We start from the raw sequence: 15,867 nt of genomic DNA, 5'->3' as shown, positions 1-15,867 counted from the left end.
AGATGGGCTCAGTAAAGCTCTTTTTGTGGGGGGGCCGTGGCCCTGCAGCCAGACGCTGATACTCAGCAGGGACACAAACAGAACTCCCCTGACAATCAGCCACCAGCCGCTCACGGCTTTAAAAACCAAGCAAATGAAAGCTCAGAGGTGAATGAGAGCGGCAGCGCTGACCTGAAGCCATCGGGCCGTTTCCTTCCAGCAGGGAGAGGTTCACTGTGCAAACACAAAGCCGTGCGGAGCCTCTTCTGCTGCAGCCCAGCAGAGCTTCCCTGGATGTTGGACTGTTCCTTTAAGACCTGGAGCCGTCTCTGTGGGTTTGTCTTTTTATTTCTTGTGTTGACTACTGCAACTTTTCCAGCTTTAAGTAGTTTTTGTACACTGTTTAGCTGAGTTGTCCCTTTCTGATTGTGTGTGTGTGTGTGTGTGCGTGCACGCGCCGGTGGATGGATGGATGTTGACTGTAGACTACACTGGAGCTGCTGCAGTGCCCCCCCTCTCTGCCCAGTATTTATTTAGTCTGAAGTGTCTGCATTGTCTTTATTTATGACCACTAGCTGCCCTCAGCTTCCTGTTCTCTCACCTGTTGTTGTTCTGATGTTGAAATAAACTGAGTTTTTATAAACCGCCTGCTCATACACACACAGTTCTTGTTGACATTTGATTCCCTCGAATCAGATTTGTGTGGAAGACGTCTTCCCACTCAGACACGTTAAGCTAAGCAGAGAGAAACAACTTGAGCACCTCTACAGGAGAAGAGGAGAAAGGTCCTCATCGCTCTGTTAAAGCGCCACATTCAGACATGGCTAACTGTTATATTGATGTGGCTCCAGGTTTCATTCATCATTTAGCAGCACAGAAATGGCCTCCTGCACAAAGCTCTGTTTTTTAACAGTAACTATCTTGGACCTCACCAGGGTTTGCTTTGGACAGCAACCTGCTAACTGCACCCGTCTTTCCTGTGATGGACATCAACCTCAGGCGTGCTGTCACCAGCAATGAAACTTTTCCAGGCTTCTGGTTGCTGCAGGCGTTTGGTCAAAGAAGCATTTTCATCAGTCTGATCCGATATATTTTTCTCAAGAAGCCGAGAAAAGATCTTTTTTCTAATAATAGAAACAAGTTGAGCTGTTTTTATTCAACGATGTGTTCAGACTGGTGTGGAAAGCTGGCCATGGAAGACCTCTGTCCCTTGCTGTTGGTGTAACTACAGCATTTTACTGATGAGGCATGAAGAAAGTAAATGATCTAGTGATGGAGCACGTCTGTAGTCTGCCTGACCGCTCATCACCTTTACTCAAGCCTTGACATGCACACACATACTCACTGCCTTTACATCTGCTGAAAAAGAAGAATTTCAAATGCTTTCCACCGTTTCCACCAGGTCCGATTGGAGATGGGTGCGTCTCAGAGCAGAGACCAAAAGAGAAGCTTAACTATTGTAGATCTGGAGTTTGGTCTGAGATTTCTGGTTTAACCTGCCTTTGAGTCTTTGTGAGACGCAGGGAAGGTGAGCAGAAGTGTCCTTCTTCCCCTGTCGGCTAACTTCACACACAGTTTGCTGCTGATCGTTTTGTGCAACATGGCAGGATATTTATCAGATTTTGACGGCTTTGAGTACGGCACGCCCCACAGGTGTGTTTATGTACCCACAACCACCAAATAGCATCATGACACACACTGACAGACAGATCTATCAAGTAGCCCCAGGTCATAGCAGCAGCCACTGGCATTAACCCACAGCCTTTTATAGACTACCAACAATTCTTGGACATTAATCGTACAGCTGCTGTGATTATTCAATTCAATTCAATTTTATTTATAAAGCGCCAGATTACAACAATTATCATCTCAAGGCACTTAAGTAATATAGTCCAATTCAAGCCAATTGGAATTCAATTCATTGTAATCATAATCCAATTAATTCATATAGAGCCAATTCAAAAATAACATCCTAGCTAAGGAAACCAACAGATTGGACCGAAACGTGTCTTCAGTCCAATCTCCCGTCCTGAGCCTGAGGCGACTGTGGAAAGGAACGACTCCCTTTAACAGGAAGAAACCTCTGGAAGAACCAGAACCAGGAAGTAACCTCTGGCAGAACCAGACTCAGGAAGAAACCTCTGGCAGAACCAGACTCAGGAAGGGTGGCCATCCGCCTCGACCAGCTGGGGTTTGATAAGACAAAAAAAGAGGGAAAAGAGGGGGGAAAAACACCATAACACCATTCAAAGGATACCTGTTGGAACAGGGAAACATACGTTAATAACCACAGTAATGTCACATGTACATAAAATCAATTGTGAAATTAAACAGGAGGAAAAAGAGAGCAAAGTGAGGAAAGGTGTGACAGATGAGGTCCCCCAGCAGTCTAAGCCTATAGCAGCTTAACTATGGGATGTTTCAGGATTACCTGAGCCATCCCTAACTATAAGCTTTATCAGAAAGGAAAGTTTTAAGCCTAACCTTAAAAGTGGAAAGGGTGTCTGCTTCCCGGACATTTACTGGCAGCTTATTCCACAAGAGAGGGGCCTGATAACTGAAGGCTCTGCCTCCCATTCTGCTTTTAGAAACTCTGGGAACAACAAGTAAACCTGCAGTTTGGGAGCGAAGTGTTCTGTTAGGAAAATATCTTACAATGAGATTATGACTGATGATGATTACTAATTAATTTCAGTAGCTTAATGTGACTGTTGGTATGACCGGAAAGGCATATTATGTACATTTGGTCATCAGCAGAAACATTTCTGTTTTTTAAAACGGTCGTGCAGGTCTGTCACATGCTGTGTGCCACACTCCCGGGGCCAGATGCAGAAACATGTCTGCCCTTTCCCTGACACAAAGGAAGAATGTTTGCATCTCACATTTGGAGTTATTGGAGTACACTTTGGTGGCTGTTGTGAATAACTGCAGCTGTGGGAGACCTCTCCAATGAGACTTTAGAGAGAACAAATATTCAGAGATGGTTCTGGTTTTCTGGCAGCAGATTGTTCTTCAGCTTCCACAGAACTGTTTAAGAAAACATCCCATGATGCATCTGTACAGCAGCGTCTCCTCCTGACCACCTCCACACAGACGGTGCACTGCAGGCTGTGTGTTCATCCACTGCAGATCCAGCAGCAGCTGCTGGTCCTCCTCTGCAGGCCGGTGAGCCTTTGGGCTGCTGGTTTCTAATCCCACCGTTTCTTTTTACCTCTGCAGGGTCGTTTACTCTGACCTTCCAGAGCTGATCACCTGTTACTTTTTAACTCAGCAGTTTTTGTTCTGTTCCTGATCACAGAAATAAAAGTGATTTCCTTCTTCTCTGCTTCTCTGCTGAGTTTCTCAGTTTATATTCAGTGAAGCTGTTCTTCTTCTTCCTGTTGCCTCCATGATGGTGTATTTAGCTGCGGTGCAAACAGTCTCTTACTCTGCAAATGACAAGTAAGGGGGGGTTCTGCATCCATTCATGGTTAAAGGGGAGTGAAATCAGGTTTGTGTGCACACGTTTCACAAAAACTGAGATTTCTAGAAGAGCCGTGCAGATGCAGCTTTATGAATGTGGTCAAATGAAAGTTTATGCAACAAGAGCACGGTTTGTAATTCAAAGTGCAAATTCAAAGGCAATTCAAAGTGCTTTACAGCTACATAAAATCACAAGAAGGCAAATAAAATCCATCCATTTTCTATACCCGCTTAATCTGTCGGTCAGGTAAAAAGGCAGTTAACAATGGAAGAGAGACAGACCATCCATCCATTTTGTTGGTTGAGCTGCAGGGGGGCTGGAGCCCATCCCAGCAGTCATCGGGCGAGAGGCAGGGTACAATCTGGACAGGTCGCCAGTCCATCACAGGGCCACACAAACAACCATGCACTCACACTCACTCACTAGGGACAATTTTAGAGTCACCAGTTAACCTAACATGCATGTGTTGGGTGGGAGGAAGCCATGCATACATGGGGAGAACATGCAGACTCCACACAGAAACACAGAAGACGAATAAAATCATTCCATTAAAGATAAAATGAATCATTATTTAATTAAATTAAAAACTCAGAGTGCAGATAAAATACTTTCAGCTGTTTTCAGCCTGGATTTGAACATTGTCAGAGCTGAGGCCTGTCTCACATCATCTGGAAGAATGTTCCAGATTTGAGGAGCATAAACCTTAAACACAGCCTCACCTTGTTTAGTCCTGACTCTGGGCACCAGCAGGAGACCCCTCCCTGAGGTTCTCAGAGTCCCAGCTGGTTCATGTGGCTCTAACATGTCAGAGATGTACTTAGACCATGAAGAGACTTGTATACAAGCAGAGCTGTTTTAAAGTCTATTCTCTGAGTGACAGGAAGCCAGTGCAGAGACCTGAGCACTGGACTAATATGGTTGTATTTCCTGGTTCTAGTCAGGACTCGAGCAGCAGTGTTCTGGATGTACTGCAGCTGTCTTACAGACCATTTACAGCCCAGTGAGCAGCCGTTACAGTAGTCTAACCTGCTGGAGACAAATGCAGAATCCTTTGATTCTGGCAATGTTTTTCAGATGGTAAAAAGCTGCTGATGTTATTGATTTAATGTGGCTGTTAAAGTTCAGGTCTGAGTCCAATATTACCCCCAGATTTCTAACTTGATTTAGGTTTTAGAGAGAGAGTCTCAAGGTGACTGATAACACTTCTTCTTTGTTTCTGTGGGCCACAGACAAGGATTTCAGTTTAGCTGGAGAAAATAGCTCTGCCTCCACACAGTGATCTGTTCGATTCAGTGACCCAATGCATCTACAGGCCCGTGTTCTCCTGCCATCAGTGACACATAGATCTGAGTGTCATCTGCACAGTTGTGGTAGGACACATTATAGCTGCATATTAGCTGGCCAAATGGAAGCATGTACAGATTGAACAACAGGGGTTCCAGGATGGACCCCTGGGGAACCCCACAGTTCAAAGCTATTTGGTCTGAGACACAGTTACCATTTTCAACAAAATACTTCCTTCCCTCAAGATAGGATTTGAACCAGTTTAAAGCACTACCAGAGATTCGCACCCAGTCTTCTAACCTCTGTAATAAGATCTCATGGTCAACTGTGTCACAGGCAGCACTCAGGTCCAGCAGAACTAAGACTGAGACTTTGCCTGCGTTATATGTTCAGGTGGATATCGTTTGTCACCTTGATCAGAGCTGTCTCAGTGCTGTGGTGGGGCCTGAAGACTGATTGGAAAGTATCAAAAGCATTGTTAGACCATTGTTAGTCAGAAAGCTGTTGGTATACAACTTTTTCTCTGACTTTGCCTAAGAATAGCAGGTTTGTTATGGGCCTGAAGTTGTTCAGTACTGTGGCATGAAGATTGCTCTTCTTTAGAAGAGGCTTAATTACAGCAGTTTTAAGGCTTTTGGAAATGGTCCAGTCTGAAGTGAGATGTTAACTAGATGAGCAAGTTGTGGAAACAAACTGCTTAGCACAGACTTTAGAAATCTAGTGGACAGTTCATCAAGGCAGCACTTCGATTAACTCAGACTGCAGATGATCTCTTTGACTGTTTTGTCAGTGACAGGTGTGAAATGTGTCAGCTCTAGCTGTCCAGCTGGCTGCAGAGTAGTTATTTGTGTTGTGGAAATTATTGCATTTTTAATGCCTTGAACTTTGTATTTCTGCTTTTGTGCTACACACAGTTTTATGAATCTGCCCCCTGGTGTGAAGCCAAGTTCTGGCATTGTCTCTTAAAGTTAAATCAAAATTTGATACAGTAAGAAGGTAAACAAACTCAAATCTACAATCTGAGACACTGTTTGTCACTTCGGCTACATCAGCTGTGGCTTGTGGAAAACTGATCATGCCCTGCACTTATTCTTGCTCGCTATTTCTTCTTCTTTTGTTAGATTTTCTATTGATCTTAATCGGTTCCCTGATTAAAAGTCGTTGTGTCTGTTCTGAAACGATGATGCATCTTTCAGGATCGTGAGTGGAGGAGGGGCTACGGACGCTTTTACACACCGTACATGTCCAAGATTTATATGGTTACGGGCAGGAAGGGAAGATGTGACGTGGTTTATTCCGTGCAGCTCACGAGTGAAAGAAACACGTGTTAGAAAGGTCCACGGGGTTTATTTCTTATGGCTCTCCCATAAAAAATAAACGTTTTTTTTTTTTTTCACAGGTATATGAAGTCTATTTATGAGCAGAAACGACACCTGGAACGAGTGGTGAGTGTGAGCACTGCACGAATTGCACGAATGTAATGTTGTCGCGTGTTGTTATAAATAAAGTTTTCCTGGTTTTGGCCCCGCCCCGCCTCTCGGCTCCCTCCTCCCTCCTGCTCTTCCTCTGCTCGGCCGGCTACATTCCCTGCCATACTCGGATCAGAAAGCGACGCGACGCAGACAAACCCTGGAACAAAATGGTAAGAAGCTGCGGGACACGGTCCCCTGCGTTAGGCTGAGGTTCGGAGAACTGGGTTCGTATTCAGGACGGATCCTGTGAGGCTTCGGCAGACCGTTAGCCGACTCGGCGGGCAGCGTGTTGTTAGCTAGCATGGCTGCCGCTCCTATCTGTCCGCCGACTCCGACGATTACTCGGCGTTTACGGCGCCCGAACTCTGTGCCGGTGTCCGGCTTTTATCCACTTTCTCTCAGGGAGCGATGTGAGTTTTGGACATATTTGCGGCTCTGCCTTCTGGCTTGTCCGACTCGTGCTGAGCAGGGCCGCCTGCTGGCCGTGTGGCTCGAGGCGGCCATCTTATCAACGCTCCGGTCCTGCTGGGCCGACCAGCCCTCACCCGGCCGGTCCGGACCAAACCAGGCCAGTCGTACTGGTTTGGGAGCGGGACCAAGAGGCTGGATTTACCCGACGGTACTGAGTCAGACCGTGACTGTGCATCTTTGCGGAGGCCTACAGGCTGAGCTCTACTCAACTGAGTCAGCGCTTAACCGATCGATATGCTCTCAAATGTTCGTTTTAACTCGTATTTGAACCAGTTTAAGGCTTAAACTGGAAGTCACGTTGCCAAACTAGTAGTCCGTACGTGTGTTTCTGGTCAACTCGTTATTTGGTCCACAAAAGCGAGCGTTGAAACTGTTTTTACGTGGTAAGGTGCAGCATGGTGGGCGTTGTTAAACTGGCGCTGGCTTTTCCTCTCCCCCCAAACTGCGGGGCCTACAGTTACATTCTTTCAATTTAAGCTCCTAATTCATCCACACATTTTTCTGCTTGTCAACACCACACACACTCACATTATGAAAACTCCTCTGGACCCAGGATCATGCTGCTGATCTCGGGTCTTTGAGGAAAAGTTTTTCCCATGTGAGACCAGCTAAAAGGGAAACTTTCTAAAGAATTGCCCTGAAAGGTGGGAGTTTGTTCTAATTTGGTGACATCTGCACCTGCTAAATGATTAAGATTACTTTAATGTCACGTCCCCCCCTTTAACCCATCCCGGTTGGCACCTGTTGACATGCACAGGGTGTGGGTCCCAGCTGGGGCCTTTTTCTGTCCAGTCTGCATGTTCTCCCCCCGGCTTCTCCGGCTTCCTCCCACCAGCCAAAAACACGCCTGTCTTTTTGCTAACAAACAGAACTGAAAATAAAGTCCAAATCTTTGTGACATGAACGTTATTTTCACCCGTTTAACAGGGAACAGACTCTGTTGCGTCTCAGATTCATGATCACCTCTCTCTCAGTAATCTGTGAGCAGTTCCAGTTTGGCTCCCATGCACTGAAACAGTAACCTCCTCATGGCTGCCGACACTGGACTCCTCGCCGTCCTCCTCCTCCTTTACTTGAGTAAAGTACTTACTAATCTTAAATGGACTGGTTTAAATCGTATAATTTATTCTATTCAATGCACCCTGAGTTTCCCTTCCCCTCCTTAACAGCACTCCCTTCCTTTTGGGTTACCTGACAAGTCCAACCATAAGCTGCAGCTGGTCGAAACTCCAGTTATCTTCAGGACCCCCTCCTTCAGTCAGCTGTCCTGTCCACCAGCAACTGGACTGGCTTCCTATTAAATGCATCATTAAAATCCTCCTTTTAGGGAGATTTGGTGACCTTGGGTGTAAATATCACGTATTCTTCTTATTATCCAGCACTCCTGTTCAATATGCTGTAGGCCTAAGAGCTTCTTTCTCGGCTCTTAATGATGCAACGTCTGCTTTTGTGCGTGTCCGAAGCATTTTGACGCCACTTTGGGGCAGCCTCAGAGGTATGTGGGCAGCCTGACCTGAGAGCTGGCCTTGGATGCTTCGGTCCTTTCCACAGCAGAACAGATCTTCTGTGAGGACGACTGTCTGAAGCTGCTGTCTGTGACTCGCATTCAGACGTCCTGTCAGCTCCATTCACTCATAATCTTTGAATATGACACACATCTATCTAATTGTGTGCTTTAGAGCAGTGTTTCCCACCCCTGGTCCTCTCATGCTTCAGCTCTGCAGCAGGCTGCTGAAGAGCCGTTCATTTGTGTGCTGGAACAGGGAAACGTGGGCAGACCTTCCTGACCTCTGCTGCCACCATCAGTGTGTGCAAAAAGACTAAGATGTGCTTTATGCTTATGAATGGCTGCGTGTGATTTATAGCTATTTTAACAGAGGTGGCCGCCTTTAACAGCTCAGACACTGTTCTCCTGTTCCTTCGGCTGAACTGGGCGGTTCCTCTGCTCCTGGCGGGTAAATGAACAGACTAATTATGTGTAAAGGTTTCTGATGGTGGCAGAACCTTTTGGCTGCTCGGGTCCTTGGCTTTGTGTTTCTCCCTTATTTGCATGGCCTCAGCCTCCATTTGCGTGTGAGCTCACTTTGACACACGTGTGGTAGCAGCCTGGCTGTAGTAAAGTGTTTTCCTGTTGCTTCAAATGTTCTGACACGTGTGCAAAATGTGACTCATAGATGTGCACGACCTCTTCTGTGCAGGCATCAGGTGTGACAGTGGACGATGAGGTCATCAGGGTGTTCAATGACATGAAGGTGAGGAAGTCTTCAACCCAGGATGAGGTGAAGAAGAGGAAGAAGGCGGTGCTGTTCCGCCTGAGCGACGACAAAAAGAAGATCATCGTGGAGGAGGGAAAGCAGATCCTCGTCGGGGACATCGGAGAGAGCGTGGACGACCCCTACGGCTGCTTCGTTAAGCTCCTCCCCCTCAATGACTGTCGATATGGCCTGTACGATGCCACCTATGAAACCAAGGAGTCCAAGAAGGAGGACCTGGTTTTCATCTTCTGGTACAGTACTGGCTTTTTATTCCTTGGTTTCCTCATTGAAGAAGAAAAAAAAAGCGGCTCATACATGTTTAGCATTTTGTAAACATCTCATCAGGTCTTATCGTCTCAGGATAAAAGAAAGAATGGATTTAAAAAAGAAAAGAGAGAGAGAAGATGAAGAGCACCTCCATGCTCCTGTACAGGCACATTTCTGCCTAAACTGCCGGGCAACTGGAGTGTCCGGAAAAAGAGAAATGAGCACCAGAAAATAGAAATAACAGCTTTAACTGCCCTGTGCACCTTCCTTCATCCATTTCTCCCTGACAGCACCTGATCAGGGCGAAAAGAACACCGAAGAACAGAGCAACATCGACCCAAATGATAAGAGGAACTGAAGTGAAGATATATAGCACGGACTGATAATAGAGAAGTTATTAGAACAAAAACAGAACCAGCCTCAGGGACTCTGAGGGGCTTTATCACTTTAAACAGCATCTTGCCTATAAGTTGCCAGATAGTTTGTCCAATATTCCAGCGACTTTGAAGCTGATGTTGTTCAAGCTTAAGAATGAATGTTATTATGAAAGTGTCCTGAACAGCTTTGAGCCGACAGTCGACTGCAGGAGAGTCTAATAGTAAAATATTACCCGTACATTTGTTCCCAGGTCCGGTCTTAGCCCCAGACATGATGTCTCAAACCCCGACGGATCTGTTTTCACGATCTTCTCTTTAATTTCTGCCCAATATTTTGAAATGTCCCAGAACACATGGAAGGTGTTGCCTTCCCAGAGAAATCCTTTGAGCAGGAACTCTGTAAAGTCCAACTCCAGGACAGAGAGAGTGCTCCTCCACTGCTGTACACTGATTATTCCCCTTATGTTACTCTCCTTCTCCCAGTTCATATCTGCAGCACCCCCCCCCTGCTGGTCCTCACAGCCCCTCCAGGCTCTGACCTATAGCTGAGTAGAAATGTCTTCACGGTGCCCAAATGATTATTTTTGACCTTATTTTCTCCAGATAATGTCCAAGTTGCAAGAATCTGTAAAAATCTGGAGTTTTAAGGTCCTGGGTTTGTCGCAGTGTGCCCCCCTGGTAGAGGTCTGAGTCCTATCCGGTCCATCTTGTGCTCCAGCACGGTTCTTTGGCCCCGTCTTCATTGATCACCCTGAAGCAGATCCTCACTGACATTTTAATGCTCGACCGCATCACTTCTGCTGTTAGTTGTCTTCGTGTCCTCTCGTTTTCTACGTTTTCATGCAGAAACTCTCTCAGGCCGTGCAGTGCGGTCTGCAGCCGTCACAGATCACAGGGTCAGACCAAAGGTGTGCTGGGCAAACTGCTTCATGTGTTTGTTAGCTACCTAAAGCCACAGATCAGTCCCAGCCTGCTTTTAAATCAGAGATTCAGCATGGATCTGTCCCCCATCATCGTGCTAACAGCTGAGGAGGAGACACAGAGTCACTGTTCGATCACTGAAGTGAATCAGACTTCTAATGTCTGCATTTTGGTCTCAGTTAAGTCTTTATGCACACCTTTATATGTTAAAAGTATATCAAATCTTTCCCTTTGCTAAGAAAGCCCAGGCACAGCTTTTCCTGCTATATGCAGGACATAAAGACCCTGAATGCAGCAGAAGTGTTTCTGTACCCTCGGAGGACTTCACGCCATGGGCCTTTTACTGAGGAGTGGCCTCTGCAGCACACAGGGCTGAGTGGGGGGGTCAGGTTGTAGAAACCTGAGGGATGATCAGTGGAACCTGAGCTCACTTTTGAGGGTCATTTCTAACATATTTGCAACCGTTTCAAACGCACTTGCTTCACGTTGCCATTGTGGGGCGTTTAAGGTTAAAGGTGACTTTAAAGTGTTTGGGATAAGGCTGGAACAGCGGAGCGCTGTGAATCCTTTCCAGATGCTCTGGGCTTCTGTGGCGCCTACATCCTCCAGTCAGGGCGCCTTTAAACACACCCGGCTAATTAGCATGTGGATGCAGACAGCGCTAGCAGCTTATTTCTGTTATCAGAATCGCTGAATCAGCGGGACACCGCCATCCAATGATGGCGGCAGACAGCGACCCAGCGGCACGTTCACATGTAACAGGTGGCATGGATTCCTGTGTTCTTCATCATGACAGAACAGCTGTTTTTTGCTGTTTCTGCTGGATCAGTAGCAGCCGTCACTAATCCTTCGCAGCCCATTGGTTCAGCCTGCTCACCTACACTTGGACAGCAGCCGTGCCTGTGCTTTAAAAGCGGTGCACGTTGCCCAATGATGGGCTGTCAAGTCACGATAACTTCATACTCAGAATGTTGCTGCTCTGGTGGAGCATTTCCACTCCCAGTAATGAGCGATGCTGTACTTTTTACAGGCTTTTTCTTAGGTTTTGCTCGTGTTTTAATGCTAATTGTGTGATCTGGTCAGCGCTCCACACCCATGTAGAGCTTTAACATGGCCAGGGTTCTGTGTGCATGTTATTTGTTCATGCACACAGCGCTGCTCACTTCTCATAGATGCCCTTGCAGTAGCAGTAAAATGGCAACATGTCAAACGAGCAGCTATAGTTGTAGCATGTATGCAGAAGTTATTTTCCTGTATTTGCTGCAGTTGGACCGTCCAGCCTCAGGAGAGCGGTGTGGTTAAAAGGTCTAACGTCTCATCCTAATGTGTCGTTGCTCCACAGGGCTCCAGAGAGCGCTCCACTGAAGAGCAAGATGATCTACGCCAGCTCTAAAGATGCCATCAAAAAGAAGTTTACAGGTGAGAGCTCGGGTTATCTGCTGGAGTCCGACAATGAAAATATGACACAGGATTATGAATGATTGAGCCAGATCCCACAGCATTTTATAAAGGAGAGAATTCTCAAGTTTGTCAGTATTATATAATAATAATAATGAGCCAACATTCAATTCACTTGAATTTCTACAGCTCAGAATCCCAACAAATGTCATCTCAAGGCACTTCAGTGGTACAGTCCAGTCATAATCCAATCAAATCCAATTAATTGCATTCAAAATCAGTCCATTTAATTCATGTAGAGCCATTTCAAAAACAACTTTCTAGCTAAAGAAACCAACAGATTGCACTGAAACTTGTCTTCAGTCCAGTATAGGAGCCCAACACAGGAAGAACACACAAAACCCTGCAAGATGAAGCGACCTCTGTACGAGGCTGCAGCTTTTACATGTCAGGACGTAATGACAATACGAAACCATCACCTGGTCCTTACAGGACTTTAAATGGGGGGCGTATGACCTCACAACAACAAGGTGTTTTATTGATTAAAAACAGCCAAACTGGTTATTTATGGTCGGACTGTGGTTTAACTTCAAAAACCAAACCGAAGTCCACTCCAGGGTTCAGCGACTCGCAGAGGATCCTTTTTCTGTCTAATGTTGGAGTCAGTAGGGCAGAATTTACCCAGAATACTTTGAGTTCATGGCAAAGCGCAAGACTTCTGGAACAACAAGCCAAGAGCTACATCTCAGACTCTACGGGCCTCAGTTAGCATGTTAAAGGTTAAAGGTCACCCCAAGGTGAAAAAGCCCAGAGCTACATCTCAGACTCTACAGGCCTCAGTTAGCATGTTAAAGGTTAAAGGTCACCCCAAGGTGAAAAAGCCCAGAGCTACATCTCAGACTCTACAGGCCTCAGTTAGCATGTTAAAGGTTAAAGGTCACCCCAAGGTGAAAAAGCCCAGAGCTACATCTCAGACTCTACAGGCCTCAGTTAGCATGTTAAAGGTTAAAGGTCACCCCAAGGTGAAAAAGCCCAGAGCTACATCTCAGACTCTACAGGCCTCAGTTAGCATGTTAAAGGTTAAAGGTCACCCCAAGGTGAAAAAGCCCAGAGCTACATCTCAGACTCTACAGGCCTCAGTTAGCATGTTAAAGGTTAAAGTTCACCCCAAGGTGAAAAAGCCCAGAGCTACATCTCAGACTCTACAGGCCTCAGTTAGCATGTTAAAGGTTAAAGGTCACCCCAAGGTGAAGAAGCCCAGAGCTACATCTCAGACTCTACAGGCCTCAGTTAGCATGTTAAAGGTTAAAGTTCACCCCAAGGTGAAAAAGCCCAGAGCTACATCTCAGACTCTACAGGCCTCAGTTAGCATGTTAAAGGTTAAAGGTCACCCCAAGGTGAAAAAGCCCAGAGCTACATCTCAGACTCTACAGGCCTCAGTTAGCATGTTAAAGGTTAAAGTTCACCCCAAGGTGAAAAAGCCCAGAGCTACATCTCAGACTCTACAGGCCTCAGTTAGCATGTTAAAGGTTAAAGGTCACCCCAAGGTGAAAAAGCCCAGAGCTACATCTCAGACTCTACAGGCCTCAGTTAGCATGTTAAAGGTTAAAGGTCACCCCAAGGTGAAAAAGCCCAGAGCTACATCTCAGACTCTACAGGCCTCAGTTAGCATGTTAAAGGTTAAAGGTCACCCCAAGGTGAAAAAGCCCAGAGCTACATCTCAGACTCTACAGGCCTCAGTTAGCATGCTAAAGGTTAAAGTTCACCCCAAGGTGAAAAAGCCCAGAGCTACATCTCAGACTCTACAGGCCTCAGTTAGCATGTTAAAGGTTAAAGTTCACCCCAAGGTGAAAAAGCCCAGAGCTACATCTCAGACTCTACAGGCCTCAGTTAGCATGCTAAAGGTTAAAGTTCACCCCAAGGTGAAAAAGCCCAGAGCTACATCTCAGACTCTACAGGCCTCAGTTAGCATGTTAAAGGTTAAAGTTCACCCCAAGGTGAAGAAGCCCAGAGCTACATCTCAGACTCTACAGGCCTCAGTTAGCATGTTAAAGGTTAAAGGTCATGACAGCACAGTTAGAAAAAGACTGAACAAGGATGGCTTGTTTGGAAGGGCTGCAGGAGAAAGCCTCTTCTCTCTAAAAAGAACATGGCAGCACAGCTTAGGTTTGCAAAGCTGCATCTGAACAAAGCTCAAGACTTCTGGAACAATGTCCTTTGGACAGACCAGAGCAAAGTGGAGATGTTTGGTCCTAATGCACAGCAGCACGTTTGGAGGAAACCAAACACAGCATATCAGCACAAACACCTCATACCAGCTGTCAAGCACGGTGGTGGAGGGCTGATGATCTGGGCTGGTTCTTCACTGATCAGGCTGCTGCTTACGCTCTAATTCCTGTGGAAACGCTGAGGATGGACTTGCTTCTGCAGTTTTTAGTGAGTAACTGGCACAGTGTAGCGTGACCAGGTGACAGTGGCTGCTCCACGCCACGCTCCCTTTATGTGAAGCAGGCGACGGTGCGTAATCCCCCCGACTTATTGGAGCTCTGGACCTATGTGAGCGTGGCTGTCGGTCTGTGTTTTTGGTTGCGTCGGCCTCAGATGTGACGCAGTTTGTTTTAAATGTGCTGTGATGACTTGAATGTGCTCTATCTGAGTCTGCCGTGGCGTGTTGAGCCTCAGTGACCGGACCTGTCTCCCCGCAGGTATAAAACACGAGTGGCAGGTGAACGGGCTGGACGATATCCAGGACCGCCGCACGCTGGCGGAGAAGCTGGGTGGTAACGTGGTGGTGTCTCTGGAGGGCAAGCCGCTGTGATGTCACAGCGGTGAGCTGAGCGGAGTCAAGCCAACTGCCGTGCCATCAGGACCGAAGCAACCAACCCCACCTGAACACCGCCATTTTCTCCAGCAGCTTGCTCTGTCTATATCCATGTCTTGAAGGAGTTAGCATCTTTAGGCCTCCTTGTTTTCTTTTTGTTTTGGCTCTTTTGCCCCCCCCCCAACCCAACGTGGAGATCTCATTAACACAGTTACATGCAAACACCTCCCAGCTCGTTGCTATGTGACTTCTGTTCACCTGGCAGAAACAAAAGAAACGACACTACCAAACCCCAGGAAGCTTGTATCTCTCTCTCTTTCTCTCTCTCTCTGTATCTCTCTCTCTCTCTCTCAGCCAGAGTTTTGCCAAAAAGTCGATGAAGGAAGCAGCCACACGTGTGGGAAGCGAGCGCCACAAAGCACTGCCTCCTGCCGCACACGGGTCGCACTCATGATGCTTTTTACATATGACTTTATTTATTATTGTAAACTGTTGTGTCCTCTCCGGTGTATTCATGCAGGCAGACACATTGTGTTAGACTATGCATTCAGGAGAAGATTATTATCCAGCACTTTTTGTTGAAACACTACAGGTTGAGACAGAAAAAATTCTGACGTTAAATTCTCTGTATTTATGTTCCCGAGCTAAGGTTTGTTACCTCAGTTTTCATTCGTGTCGGACTTATCGTCATTTTAGCTGTTTGGTTGTCGCCTTACTTTCAGTTTGAATGTAATCGTCACAGAAGAGTTAGAGTGCACTTTTATTTTGTAAAGAAGCACTACAGGAAGCAGATTTGTCCCCAGCAGTGAGAGATGACCCCCACAACAACAACATCTGGAGCCTTAAAGTGGAACGTTGTTTCTGAGATCACAGCAAGCCACTTTGCAATAAAAGCCTGTGGCAGATCTGAAGCCTCCCTGCTTTGTCTCTGCTTCATCAATCATTCCTTCCTGTCTGCCGTTTAGGTACCAGGAAGGCTCAGCAGTGAGTTCTGTCTGCACACTGGTCCCGTGGCCTCAGCAGGACCCCCCCACCTGCATAAAACATTACACAGGGCTTCTCTGTCATCACTGAAACAGATTGCTTTAAAGTCTCATTGAGCGCTGCTACATTTGACCTCATAGTTCCAGTCAAACCTGAGAATAACCCTATCAGCACC

The 15,867-nt window shown here is 46.5% G+C and overlaps 1 protein-coding gene across 1 annotated transcript; it reads left to right on the top strand.

Annotated features, from left to right (window-relative positions):
• Positions 1 to 6,258: 6,258 nt before the first annotated feature.
• Positions 6,259 to 15,619, top strand: cfl2 (cofilin 2 (muscle)). Its single transcript, XM_072365144.1, has 4 exons — positions 6,259 to 6,368; positions 8,868 to 9,175; positions 11,832 to 11,908; positions 14,593 to 15,619. Exons 1-4 carry the CDS (start codon positions 6,366 to 6,368, stop codon positions 14,703 to 14,705), a joined length of 501 nt encoding a protein of 166 aa, XP_072221245.1. The 5' UTR covers positions 6,259 to 6,365; the 3' UTR covers positions 14,706 to 15,619.
• The last annotated feature ends 248 nt before the right edge of the window (positions 15,620 to 15,867 follow it).

Source organism: Leuresthes tenuis, unplaced genomic scaffold, assembly GCF_036924035.1.
Source record: "Leuresthes tenuis unplaced genomic scaffold, fLeuTen1.0.hap1 SCAF_15, whole genome shotgun sequence".
Taxonomy (NCBI): Eukaryota; Metazoa; Chordata; class Actinopteri; order Atheriniformes; family Atherinopsidae; genus Leuresthes; species Leuresthes tenuis.
Note: the sequence above shows the minus strand (reverse complement) of the source record. Positions and strands in the feature narration are given on the sequence as shown.